The following is a 14,329-nucleotide window of genomic DNA, read 5'->3' on the forward strand; positions in this document are numbered from 1 at the left end:
ACCCAGATTTTGAACTCCAATGTACATCCGTGGATCTTTCTAGCTCGATACATGGTATATCCGGATGCCACTTTTTCTATACTTCTATGAATCGAGCATGTCTGTGGGATCCACTCATAAATGTGTGCAGCTGTGTCAAAAAAAGTACTCACATGTCCCCGACACTTTTGCCGCGGTGCACAGAACCAAATTCAAACAGTGGGAGTTGCAATGCACATACACCGCTTGCTTAAATGTTTGCTTTAGTAGGACATGTACGCCTCTGTTCCCTGACATGACTGAAGCGCCATCGAAACAAAAACCCACGCACAGAGTGGGATCCAACTCCAGGGGTTGCAACACTTCAAGTATTTTCCGAGAAATTCCTTGTGCAGACAAATCAGCGGTTTCCATAAACCCAACAGCTCTTTCTTTAATCATTCCAGCATGAATGTATCGGATGCACACAGCAATAAGTTCTTGTTTAGATTGATCTTTATATTCATCTGCTAGTATGGCAAAATACGTGGAAGGTGCAGAATGAACTTTATCTTTTATCCTGCACAGTAACACTGATGCTGCACACTCCAGTAACTCGTTCTGAATTTTGGGGCTCATAAGCATGGCATTGTGAGGTGGCTCATTAAGCTTGTTTTGTATTTCTGAGTCATACTTTCAGATGAAATTGAAGATTTCTAAAAAGTTACCTTTGTTGATTGCCTCTTCGGTTTCTATATGCCCTCTGAGTGGAATATACTGCTTTTCACACATTAGAACAATATCTATGTCTGCATCACCATGTATTTGGTTCAACACAGTCCCACGACTTCTAGGCCCATGGGTTGCCTTGTAGGATTCAAATTTTGCAAGAGCACTAGCATATAATTTGCTATTCTTGTGTTTGCAGCAAATATTTCTTGTGAGTTTCCAGTTTTTAAATCCATCTCGTACAAATCTGAATTCGACATTTGCCCCAGGAAAGTGCATACAAAACTTACAATAAATTGCATCTTTTGCTTTACTATACTCAATCCACACGAACTGGTCATACCACCTTGAAGAGAACCAGCGTGATTTGCCATTTATCATACTTGAAGGGAACTTTGCTAGCTTAGTTTGACAGGCTGGTTCATCAACGGCAGACAAATCTGTCGGTGGACCTACTGCAGGTTCACCCTCGCCTGCAGCATCAATAACGAGAGGAGGCGGTAGGGTAGGCAAGCATGCCTGGCTCAACGTGGCATTGGCGGTTGTGATGGCGACTGCGGTTGTTTCTATCCTGGCGCCACCTGTTAATGTCTCATTCTGGAAGCTATCGGTAGATTGATCCAAATTATTTTATTTTTCCTCCAGATGTCTTTTTTTGAAAAACCTAGCGATCGACATTTGGTTTGCCATTGCTAGAACTACTAAATTACCTTAGCTGGTGAGTCAATTCGAGTAAGCTAGCGTGGTAGAGCTTGCTAGCTTATGCACTACAAAGTTTATCCACGTGAGTTGCCAGGTTGTTCAGGTAAATCACCGTAGAATTTAAAAAAAGATGTAACCAATAGTCGGAAGCCAACTTGATTGTCGCGGACAATCAAGTTGCTTCTTTGTTACATTATATTAAAATTACCCATAGAAAATAAATCTGACATGCATTTCTTTTAAAATTCGAATAAAATAAATACAAATAAAAATGTATATTGAATAATAATAATAATTGTTTGGGGGTATAGGCCTGAGATAAAACCAGGCCTACCCATGGCTATGCCATTGCTATATATAGGGGGCACCAGTACCGAGTCAGTGTGCAGGGGTACAGGCTAGTTGAGGTAATCTGTACATGTAGGTGGGGGCGAAGTGAGGTAACAAACAAACAGCGAGTAGCAGCAGTGTACAAAAGGGAGGGGGGGGGGGGTCAATGTATATTGTCCGGCGGCGATTTTTATGAATTGTTCAGCAGTCTAATGGCTTGGGGGGTAGAAGCTGTTGAGGAGCCTGTTGGCTCTAGACTTGGCGCTCCGGTACCGCTTGCCGTGTGGTAGCAGAGAAAACAGTCTATAACTTGGGTGACTGGAGTCTGACAATTTTATGGGCTTTCCTCTGACACCGCCTATTATATAGGTCCTGGATGGCAGAAAGCTTGGCCCCAATAATGTACTGGGCCATTCGCACTACCCTCTGTAGCACCTTACGGTCAGATGCCGAGCAGTTGCCATACCAGGCGGTGATGCAACCAGTCAGGATGCTCTCGATAGTGCAGCTGTAGAACCTTTTGAGGATCTGGGGACCCATGCCAATCTTTTCAGTCTCCTGAGGGGGAAAGGTTTTGTGGTGCCCTCTTCACAACTGTCTTGGTATGTTTGGACCATGATAGTTCGTTGGTGATGTGGACACCATGGAACTTGAAACTCTCGACCCGCTCCACTACAGCCCCGTCGATGTTAATGGGGGCCTGTTCGGCCTGCCTTTTCCTGTAGTCCACGATCAGCTCCTTTGTCTTGCTCACATTGCGGGGGAGGATGTTGTCCTGGCACTACACTGCCAGTTCTCTGACCTCCTCCCTATAAGCCGTCTCATCGTTGTCGGTGATCAGGCCTACCACTGTTGTGTTGTCAGCAAACTTAATGATGGCGTTGGAGTCGTGTTTGGCCACGCAGTCGAGGGCGAACAGGGAATACAGGAGGGGACTAAGTACATACCCCTGAGTGGCCGCAGTGTTAAGGATCAGCGAGGCAGACGTGTTGTTGCCTACTCTTACCACATGGGGGTGGCCCGTCAGGAAGTCCAGGATCCAGTTGAAAAGGGAGGTGTTTAGTCCCAGAGTCCTAAGCTTAGTGATGAGCTTTGTGGGCACTATGGTGTTGAACACTGAGCTGTAGTCAATGAACAGTATTCTCACATAGGTGTTCATTTTGTCCAGGTGAGAAAGGGCAGTGTGGAGTGCAATTGAGATTGCGTCATCTGTGGATCTTTTGGGGCGGTATACGAATTGGAGTGGGTCTAGAGTGTCCGGGAGGATGCGGTTGTGAGCCATGACCAGCCTTTCAAAGCACTTCATGGCTACCGACGTGATTGCCACATTTAGGCAGGTTACCTCCGCTTCCTTGGGCACAGGGACTATGGTGGTCTGCTTGAAACAGCGTTATCACACAGTCATCCAGAACAGCTGATGCTCTGATGCATTTTGCTTGCATCGAAGCGAGCATAAAAGGAATTTAGCTCATCTGGTAGGCTCGCGTGACTGGGCACCTCGCATCTGGGTTTCCCTTTGTAGTCTGTAATAGTTTTCAAGCCCTGTCACATCCAACGAGCGTCAGAGCCGGTGTAGTAGGATTCAATCTTAATCCTGTATTGATGCTTTGCTTGTTTGTTGGTTCGTCTGAGGGCATAGCGGGATTTCTTATAAGCGTCCGGATCAGTCTCCCGCTCCTTGAAAGCGGCAGCTCTAGCCCTTTAGCTTGATGCGGATGTTGCCTGTAATCCATGGCTTCTGGTTGGGATATGTACGTACAGTCACTGTGGGGATGACGTCATCGATGCACTTATTGATGAAGCCGATGACTGAGGTGGTGTATTCCTCAATGTCATTGGATGAATCCCGGAACATATTCCAGTCTGTGCTAGCAAAACAGTCCTGTAGTGTAGCATCCGGACCATCTGACCACTTCCGTATTGAGCGAGTCACTGGTACTTCCTGCTTTAGTTTTTGCTTGTAAGCAGGAATCAGGAGGATAGAATTATGGTCAGATTTGCCAAATGGTGGGCAGGGGAGAGCTTTGTATGCATCTCTATGTGTGGAGTAAAGATGGTCTAGGATTTTTTTCCCCTGGTTGCACATGTGACATGCTGGTAAAAATGTGGTAAAACTGATTTATGTTTGCCTGCATTAAGTCCCCGACCACTAGAAGCGCCGCTTCTGGGTAAGCATTTTCTTCTTTGCTTATGGCCTTATAGAGTTGGTTGAGAGCAGTCTTAGTGACAGCTTCGCTTTGTGGGGGTAAATAGACGGCAATGAATAATACAGATGAGAACTCTCTTGGTAGATAATGTAGTCTACAGCTTATCGTAAGGTACTCTACCTCAGGCGAGCAATACCTCGAGACTTCTTTAATATTAGACATCGCGCACCAGCTGTTATTGACAAAAAGACCCACACCCCCACTCCTCCAACTCAATCATCAAGTTTGCAGACGACACAACAGTAGTAGTCCTGATTACCAACAATGACGAGACAGCCTACAGGGAAGAGTTGAGGGCCCTGGGAGTGTGGTGCCAGGAAAATAACCTCTTACCCAATGTCAACAAAACAAAGGAGCTGATCGTGGACTTCAGGAAACAGCAGAGCGAGCAGCCCCCTATCCACATGGATGGAACTGCAGTGGAGAAGGTGGGAAAGTTTCAAGTTCCGCATCGTACACCTCACTGACAAACTGAAATGGTCCACCAACACAGACAGTGTGGTGAAGAAGGCACAACAGTGCCTCTTCAACCTCAGGAGGCTGAAGAAATTTGGCTTGGCACCTAAAACCCTCACAAACTTTTACAGATGCACAATTGAGAGCATCCTGTCGGGCTGTATCGCCGCCTGGTATGGCAACTGCACCGCCCGCAACCTCAGGGTTCTCCAGAGGGTGGTGCGGTCTGCCCAACAAATCATTGGGGGCAAATTACCTGCCCTCCAGGACACCTACAGCACCCAATTCCACAGGAAGGACAAAAAGAAAATCAAGGACAATAACCACCCGAGCCACTGCTTGTTCACCCCACTATCATCCAGAAGGCGAGGTCAGTACAGGTGGATCAAAGCTGGGACCAAGAGACTGAAAAACAGCTTCTATTTCAAGGCCATCAGACTGTTATTTAGCCTTCACTAGCACATTAAAGGCTGCTGCCCTATATACATAGACTTGAAATCACTGGCCACTTCAATAATTGGAACACTAGTCACTTTAATAATGTTGACATATTTTGCATTACTCATCACATATGTATATACTGTATTCTGTCCTATTCTACTGTATCTTAGTCTATGCCGCTCTGACATTGCTCGTCCAAATATTTATATATTCTTAATTCCATTCCTTTACTTTAGATTGTGTGTATTGTTAGATATTACTGGTTAGATATTACTGCACTGTTGGTGTCACGACTTCCGCCGAATTCGGTCCCTCTCCTTGTTCGGGCGGTGTTCGGCGGTCGACGTCACCGACCTTCTAGCCATCGCTGATCCATTTTTCATTTTCCATTGGTTTTGTCTTGTCTTACTTCACACCTGGTTCCAATCCCATCAATTATATGTTGTGTATTTAACCCTCTGTTTCCCCTCATGTCCTTGTCGGTGATTGTTTGTTTGTATATATGTGCAGGTTATGTCCTGGTGCGCGACAGGTTTTTTGTGCCCACCTTTATTATTTTTGTACATTTTGATTTTAGGAGTTTTGGAAGCTTTTTATAAAATACTCCGTGTCTACCAAATTCGTTCTCCTGCGCCTGACTTTCTTGTGTCATGTCCTGACCATAGAAAGCTGTTATTTCCTATGGTAGAGTAGGTCAGGGCGTGACAGGGGTTTTTCTAGTTTAGATTTTCTATGTTATGTTCTAGTTTTTGTATTTCTATGTTGGGTTTTGTTTGGGATGATCTCCAATTAGAGGCAGCTGGTCATCGTTGTCTCTAATTGGAGATCATACTTAAGTAGGTGTTTTTCCCACCTGGGTTTGTGGGAGATTGTTTTTGAGTATGTGTATGTTAACTCTTCGTCACGGTTTGTTGTTTTTGTTTATTCAGTTTATTTTGTATGTATTGCATAGTTTCACAGATCAATAAAATATGTGGAACGATAATCACACTGCACTTTGGTCCGCTTCATCCTACGACAACTGTGACACCTTGCCACCAGCACGCACCCATTACAGTTGGAGCTAGAAACACAAGCAAAAAGCTTATTTCTCAAATTTCGTGCACAAATTTGTTTACATCCCTGTTAGTGAGCATGTCACCTTTGCCAAGATGATCCATCCTCCTGACAGGTGTGGCATATCAAGAAGCTAATTTAACAGCATGATCATTACACAGGTGTACCCTGTGCTGGCGACAATAAAAGGCCACTCTAAAATGTGCAGCTTTGTCACACAACACAATGCTACAGATGTCTCAAGTTTTGAGGGAGCATGCAGTTGACATGCTGACTTCAGGAATGTTCACCAGAGTTGTTGCCAGATAAATAAATGTTAATTTCTCTACCATAAGCTGCTGCCTCCAACGTTGTTAAAGAATTTGGCAGTAAGTCCAACCGGCCGCACAACTGCAGACCACGTGTAACCACGCCAGCCCAGACTTCCACATCTGGCGGGGTTATGATACGGACAACAAATACAATTGCATTTTATTGATGGCAATTTGAAGGCACAGAGATACTGTGATGGGATTCTGAGGCCCTAGTAACTAACTATACTGAACAACCCGTGCAGTATAGTGTGTATACCAGTATTTCTTAAATGAAAAAACAATATTGATGTATTTCAGGCATACAATTTTTTTTATGCAGTAATGGTAATAGTGGCTACACAGTATGGGGACAACTGCCTGGAGAAAGTGTTTTGATTTTGGCTACATAAAACACATTCATTTGAAAATAGTACTAAGCCACTGAACCAACATGGGAACCACAACCCTGTATGACAACATATGACATCATACAAAAGTACATTTCTGGTTGGTTAGAAAATGTGATCCTTCACCTGAGTAAATCAATGGTTACTGGAAAGATAAAATCATTGGACTGGTTAATCTGTGATTGCTTTATAGTTGTTTTGCCAGTCACACCTTGCCTGACAGGTTCTTCTATAACTGCCATATAGGCAAGTCCCATTTTTGGATGCAGTGCAACTTCCAACCCTCAAACAGCCCTTGTCCTTTATTGTGTTTTATTCTATACATGTTGACTAGGCATATCCCTGCCATAATTGAGGGATAGGGAAGGGAATAATTATTATGGCATAGGCGGTTGTTTTTTATGGTGCTACTATTAGGTTTTATCACCACATATTTATAATAATGAAAACAAAAAATCCACTTGCACCCCTCCCCTCCATCACTACCACTCCAGAGACATTTTTTATTTTTATTAAAATGTGTTGTATAAGAAAACTTTATGCCACCACACCACCCTATTGATGGGATGTTAAAAGTAAATGGATACGGGAAGGTAACCTGAATGGCAGTGATGTGCCTAGCAACGTCTAGGTATAGGCATTGGCCAGAGCACAAGTCGGCAGTTATGGAAAGGGAGTGAATGGGCACTGTCCCGTTGGAGAGGTGTAATCCTAGCCAACATAGTTAGTCTATGATTAACCACTATAATGCAGCTCTCAAATAAGATATGAAATATAGCAACAACAAAAAATGCATTGCATTTATAAAATATGTAGGTTGTAATTGAATCTCTTTCTAATTTGAGATTTACTTTACGCATTATTGTTACGATTTAACAAGAACAAGCCATTTGGTGACCTGTCTCATTCGTACCCAAAGCATAACAAAGTACCGTTGCGCGTCTGCTCATTTCATGGTGTTAGTAGCCTAGGAGTAACATTTTCAGTTTCGATTTCAAAGCGGAGGTACAGTGAAACTCAGTAGCTTCAGAATACTACAAAATGGCTCTTCTCGACGTTTGCGGGATATCAGATTGGGTTAAAGAGGACGGATTCAACGCGGAACGAGCGTCGGTGGATAAAGTCAATCACTTCAAATTCGCTGCTCAGACACCAGAGTTGGCGGTACCCGTTGGAGTTGATGTAAGTAACACCTGATAATTCGCGTGTGGGATTTGTCACATCAGCTGTTTCCTATGGTGATGGTTGAGTTTACAAGATAACATCATTTTGAATAACCAATTGGCTTTACCTGGCAGTTCTTTACATCTGTCAAAGTAATTGGAAGCTGATTTTTCATTAATGTAGTAGTAAAGTAAGAGCGTGGCAGGGAGGCGAACACGGGTCGCAAGGCAGACACCATACACATCGCGCCAATAACGTTCAACGTGACCCTCTTGATGGGAGATGGAACAACATGGCACATATAGCAATGAGCGGTTCTGTGATTGTATTCACCAGTGGTTCTGTGATTGTAAGCTTGATCAAATATGTAGGCTTACTGTTAGACTAATGACCATGCATGATAGAAAAATGGCAATTCAAAATGTTAAAAGAAGTTTATAAAAGGCCTAGACCTTCTGCTGGATTAGCTACTTCAATCGGAATATGGGAGTCAGCCCTATGTGTGCATTACAATGACAATATCTTGTAGCTTTTGACAACAAAATCTACTTTGTCGACTGTGTTTCCACAGCCAGCAGAGTTTCTTAGGCCTCTGGTTGACAGTGAAGAAGGGGTGGATGGGGTGAAGATTAACCTGGAGCATGGCACTACTACTCTGGCTTTCAAGTTCCAGCATGGGGTGATGGTGGCTGTTGACTCCAGAGCATCTGCAGGATCTTACGTCAGTAAGTGACACACACACACACACACACACACACACACACACACACAGGCATGCACACACACTCACACAGGCATGCACACACACTCACACAGGCATGCACACACACTTGGATATACGTTTGAAAACATTTTAGTTGGGTGGAGTGATTGATGGAGGGAGGGAGGGGGTAGAAAATTGAGTATGAAAGAGAGAGATGGTCAAATACAATAAAGAACAAGTATGTTTTGTGAATCTACCGTGGCATATGTGTAATGAATAACCCCCTTTGTGTTTAAGGCACTCAGATGTTTAAGAAGGTGATCGAGATAAACCCCTTTCTACTTGGGACAATGTCAGGCAGTGCTGCCGACTGTGTCTATTGGGAGAGAGTCTTGGCCAAGGAGTGCAGGTGAGAGAAGATGGTCACGTTATAGTGATAGCTTACTCTAAAATCAAAGCTTGTTAGACATTTTTAAACATCAAAACTCAACTGTGGTCTAGTATTGAGTCCATGTCCCATGTTTTGTTAATCAAACTATATCCCTCAATCCCAAAACAATGGGAAAGATGGGTACTGTCTAATTTCCTTTTATTTGGTACCTATCTTTTCCATCCTACACGCTTAGAAAAAAAGTGTTATTCGGCTGTCCGCATTGGAGACCCTTTTTGGTTCCAGGTAGAACTCTGTAAAGCCGAGATGATCAACTAGATTCAGCCACAGGGCTATTTTTTGTTGAACATAGATAATATTTGATATTATATTTGAATAAAAAGTCATTTCAAACCTTGCATTTGTATACCATCACGTGTTTCTCTATTATGCTTGGTAATACTTGGGAACAGATTTCCAAATTTAAATAACTTGTAGCTAATTTTCTGGTGTTTTTACAGTCAAACAATGAAAATACTATATCAGTGGCAATCGGTGCTGTTTAAGATGAGGGAGTACGATTATTTTTTTTGCGAGCATGGCCTTATTTATATTACAGCATATTGGATGACTGTCATTCATATTCCATTCACCCAGCTCAATGTAACATCAATATGTTTAGGCTACTACATGATAGTCACATTTTCCCTAAACCCATCATGAGGTTGCTACAACCTAGCCAATGAATGATAGTTTAGAACATACAGTTGAAGTCGGAAGTTTACATACACTTAGGTTGGAGTCATTAAAACTCGTTTTTCAACCACTCCACAAATTTATTGTTAACAAACTATAGTTTTGGCAAGTCAGTTAGGACATCTACTTTGTGCATGACACAAGTCATTTTTCCAACAATTGTTTACAGACAGATTATTTCACTTATAATTCACTGTATCACAATTCCAGTGGGTCAAAAGTTTACATACACTAAGTTGACTGTGCTTTTAAACAGCTTGGAAAATTGCAGAAAATGATGTCATGACTTTAGAAGCTTCTGATTGGCTTATTGACATCATTTGAGTCAATTGGAGGTGTGCCTGTGGATGTATTTCAAGGCCTACCTTCAACCTCAGGGCCTCTTTGCTTGACATCATGAGAAAATCTAAATAAATCAGCCAAGACCTCAGATTTTTTTTTTTTTGTATACCTCCGCAAGTCTGGTTCATCCTTGGGAGCAATTTCCAAACGCCTGAAGGTACCACGTTCATCTGTACAAACAATAGTACGTAAGTATAAACACTATGGGATCACGCAGCCGTCATACCGCTCAGGAAGGAAACGCATTCTGTCTCCTAGAGATGAACATACTTTGGTGCGAAAAGTGCAAATCAATCCCTGAACAACAGCAAAGGACCTTGTGAAGATGCTGGAGGAAACAGGTACAAAAGTATCTATATCCACAGTAAAACGAGTCCTATATCGACATAACCTGAATGGCCACTCAGCAAGGAAGAAGCCACTACTCCAAAACCACCATAAAAAAGCCAGACTACGGTTTGCAACTGCACATGGGGACAAAGATCGTACTTTTTGGAGAAATGTCCTCTGGTCTGATGAAACACAAATGGAACTGTTTGGCCATAATGACCATCGTTATGTTTGGAGGAAAAAGGGGGATGCTTGCAAGCTGAAGAACACCATCCCAACCGTGAAGCACGGGGGTGGCAGCATCATGTTGTGGGGGTGCTTTGCTGCAGGAGGGACTGGTACACTTCACAAAATAGATGGCAACATGAGGGAGGAAAATTATGTGGATATATTGAAGCAACATCCCAGACATCAGTCAGGAAGTTAAAGCTTGGTCTCAAATGGGTCTTCCAAATGGACAATGACCCCAAGCATACTTCCAAAGTTGTGGCAAAATGGCTTAAGGACAACAAAGTCAAGGTATTGGAGTGGCCATCATGAAGCCCTGACCTCAATCAGATAGAACATTTTGTGGGCAGAACTGAAAAAGCGTGTGCGAGCAAGGAGGCCTACAAACCCGACTCAGTTACACCAGCTCTGTCAGGAGGAATGGGCCAAAATTCACTCAACTTATTGTGGGAAGCTTGTGGAAGGCTCCCCAAAAACGTTTGACCCAAGTTAAACAATTTAAAGGCAATTCTACCAAATACTAATTGAGTGTATGTAAACTTCTGACCCACTGGGAATGTGATGAAAGAAATAAAAGCTGAAATAAATCATTCTCTCTACTATTATTCTGACATTTCACATTCTTAAAATAAAGTGGTGATCCTAACTGACCTAAGACAGGGAATTTTTACTAGGATTAAATGTCAGAAAATGTGAAAAACGGAGTTTAAATGTATTTGGCTAAGGTGTTTGAGGACTTCCGACTTCAACAGGTCTATATAAATGTGAGTAATCAAGGTGACAGACATTGACACATTCAATATCGCCTTGCACAATCTTGCCTGCATCTAGCTTATCTAGAGAGTGATCTTTAGTACAACAGTTGCACACTAGAGTTTCTATTGGACAAATTCAGGTATGTTTATCCCTGTTTCGTTCCGTTTGATTCCATTTAAGTTTCTTTCAACAGAACTGGCAGAATGAATACACCCCTGATCACACGTAAACACAGTTGTCTTTCATAGCAGCCACATACAACATAGCATGATCCCTTTGATCGTTGGATAATTCCTTCACACATCTACGCACTCTCCTCCTCTCACCTTTTCCCTTCGCTTGTGGACTTCAGTGCACAACACATCAGCTGTCTAGGACCAGGCGACAAAACCTTTCCAAGCCAAACCTTCATATCATAACCGCTATACACAGCCTATATTGTTGTTACCATATTAGCTAACGTCAAGTCAACATAGCTACTAGAACGAACGCGTTAGTAAACCTGCTACAATCATGTATATAGTGTACAGTAAGCAAGCAGTTTATCAGTTACACCGGCAGGCCCCGGTGACAATAAATTAATAAAACCAAAAGTTTACCCTGACTTGGAGTTCCAGTGTTGGATAACCATAGCCAGCTAGCTAACAGAGCATCCCTGTCTGTTTGAGCCGGGTGTTTGAGTAAGCTAATCTCGCTAGCTGAGTTCCCTAGCTAAGTAAGTGAAAGTTAAAAAAAAAAACTAAATATAGCTCTCTCTCTTTCTCTCTTGCTTCCCCTTATTTTTTAAAGAAATTCATTTGTTCAAAACTGTTCAACTATTTTCTTTCTCTGAGTCAACCACTCACCACATTTATGCACCGCAGTGCTATCTAGCTGTAGATTATGCTTTCGGTACTAGATTCATTCTCTGATACTTTGATTGGGTGGACAACATGTCAGTTCATGCTGTAAGAGCTCTGATAGGTTGGAGGACATCCTCCGGAAGTTGTCATAATTACTGTGTAAGTCTATGGAATGGGGTGAGAACCATGAGCCGCCTATGTTTTGTATTGAAGTCGTTTGTACCCAGAAGAGGACGGAAACTAGCTGTCCTCCAGCTACACCATGGTAAAGGGGATACCTAGTCAGTTGTACAACTGAATGCTTTCAACTGAAATGTGTCTTCTGCATTTAACCCAACCCCTCTGAATCAGAGAGGTGCGGGGGGCTACCATAATCAACATCCACATCTTCGGCGCTATGGGAACAGTTGGTTAACTGCCTTGTTCAGGGGCAGAATGACAGATTTTTATATTGTCAGAGCTGGGATTTGATTCAGCAACCTTTCGGTTACTGGCCCAACGCTCTAACCACTAGGTTACCTGCCACCATGGTGCTACCCTACAGAGTGCTGTTGAGGCTACCGTAGACTTTCATTGCAAAACAATGTGTTTTAATAAATTATTTGGTGATGTGAATATATTTTGTATAGTTCACTTTTTTTGTTTCACAAAAAAAATCCTGAAATTCACTGAGAACGATGGTCCTCCCCTTCCAATTCTGAGAAGCCTGTTCTATGTAGAATATATATCTGTTTAATTTTTACTAAGAAAAATTAGGGGGCCAAACAAAACCATCCGTGGGCCCGCTAGTTGGGGAACCCTGGTGTAAAGAGCTCTACATGGAACTTAAAAGGGTTCTACCTGGAATTAAAAGGGTTTTACCTGGAACTAAAAGGGTTTTTACCAGGAAACAAAAAGGGTTCTTCAAAGGGTTCTCCTGTGGGAATAGCCAAAGAATTCTTTGAGGTTCTAGATAGCACCTTTTTTTCTATGAGTGTATATTTTTCAATTTTCCTTCAACCCTCCACTTCATTTAAGGATATACAATCTGAGGAACAAGGAGAGGATCTCAGTATCTGCTGCCTCTAAGCTCCTTGCCAACATGGTGGTCAACTACAGAGGGATGGGTCTCTCCATGGGCACAATGATATGTGGCTGGGACAAGAAGGCAAGTTAAAGTTATGCCTTTCAGGTTGCTAGGTTTGTGTACCCCAGTGTTAGAAAATATTGTCTAGTCTATTATTAACAAGTAATCAATGATATAGTCAATCGGATGGGTTTGTTTTGTATACGTTTTGACTACGAAGTTTGCTCTTTTAGTGGGTAATTAACAAACACTCATTAGTTGAAATTGTATTGTCAGCCTGCTACTAATAGACATTCATGATTATTATTATTGTTATTATGATTGCAGGGTCCTGGGCTGTATTACGTTGATGACAATGGTCTGAGACTGTGTGGAAACATGTTCTCCACTGGGTCTGGTAACACCTACGCCTATGGTGTGATGGACAGCGGCTACCGATATGACTTGTCTGTTCCAGAAGCCTATGATTTGGCACAGAGGGCCATCTTTCATGCAACACACAGAGATGCTTACTCTGGGGGAACAGTCAACAGTAAGTCTGAGCTTATTACCTGGTTTATAATGGTGGTGGTGTGTGTGTGTTTGACTTTGTCTTTGTTCTTTGCAGTGTATCACATGAGAGAGACTGGTTGGATCAAAGTTTCTCAAGAGGATGTTGGCGACCTGTACCACCGCTTTTACAATGACAAGAAGTGAATCTGGCCCGTTGTAACTATATTCACAGTCACATCAATACCATACAATACATCATGAACATAGTCAAATAAGTATGTCAAATCATAAGGATCATGGGGCCATGACCTTCTCTCAGGCAACATATGGCAGTCACTGTCTTCAATAAAATACTTTTTGTTAGAGAACTGTCATAGTCATTTTTTAAACATTGTGGTTATGTGTATAAGACAACTATTTTCTTTCAAATATTGAAATAACTAAAATATTTAAAATTGTCTTTCAAAATACATGTTCACATTTAGAATACATTTTCTTCTGGCACAGAACTTTTTATTTTTATTTTTTTTACAATAGACTCTCTTTGGATCTTACAGATATTTGGAAAAAACAGGGCTGACATGACATTTTTGTTCCTCAAGAGGTCTAATAACCTTTTCATACTACTGAGCTGAACCAAACCGAGCTGAACTGCACTGGCCTAGTTATGCATTTGGTTACGCATCCACCATAGATGCTGG

At 42.3% G+C, this 14,329-nt stretch overlaps 1 protein-coding gene across 1 annotated transcript; it reads left to right on the top strand.

Annotated features, from left to right (window-relative positions):
• The first annotated feature begins 7,452 nt into the window (after nucleotides 1–7,452).
• LOC123730958 (proteasome subunit beta type-8) lies at nucleotides 7,453–13,996 on the top strand. The gene is made up of 6 exons (XM_045709692.2): nucleotides 7,453–7,761; nucleotides 8,315–8,468; nucleotides 8,744–8,855; nucleotides 13,088–13,217; nucleotides 13,464–13,668; nucleotides 13,744–13,996. The coding sequence occupies exons 1-6, from the start codon at nucleotides 7,621–7,623 to the stop codon at nucleotides 13,830–13,832; spliced, it is 831 nt and encodes a 276-aa protein (XP_045565648.1). The 5' UTR covers nucleotides 7,453–7,620; the 3' UTR covers nucleotides 13,833–13,996.
• The last annotated feature ends 333 nt before the right edge of the window (nucleotides 13,997–14,329 follow it).

The sequence above is a fragment of the Salmo salar genome, chromosome 27 (genome assembly GCF_965601325.2).
Source record: "Salmo salar chromosome 27, fSalSal1, whole genome shotgun sequence".
NCBI lineage: Eukaryota > Metazoa > Chordata > Actinopteri > Salmoniformes > Salmonidae > Salmo > Salmo salar.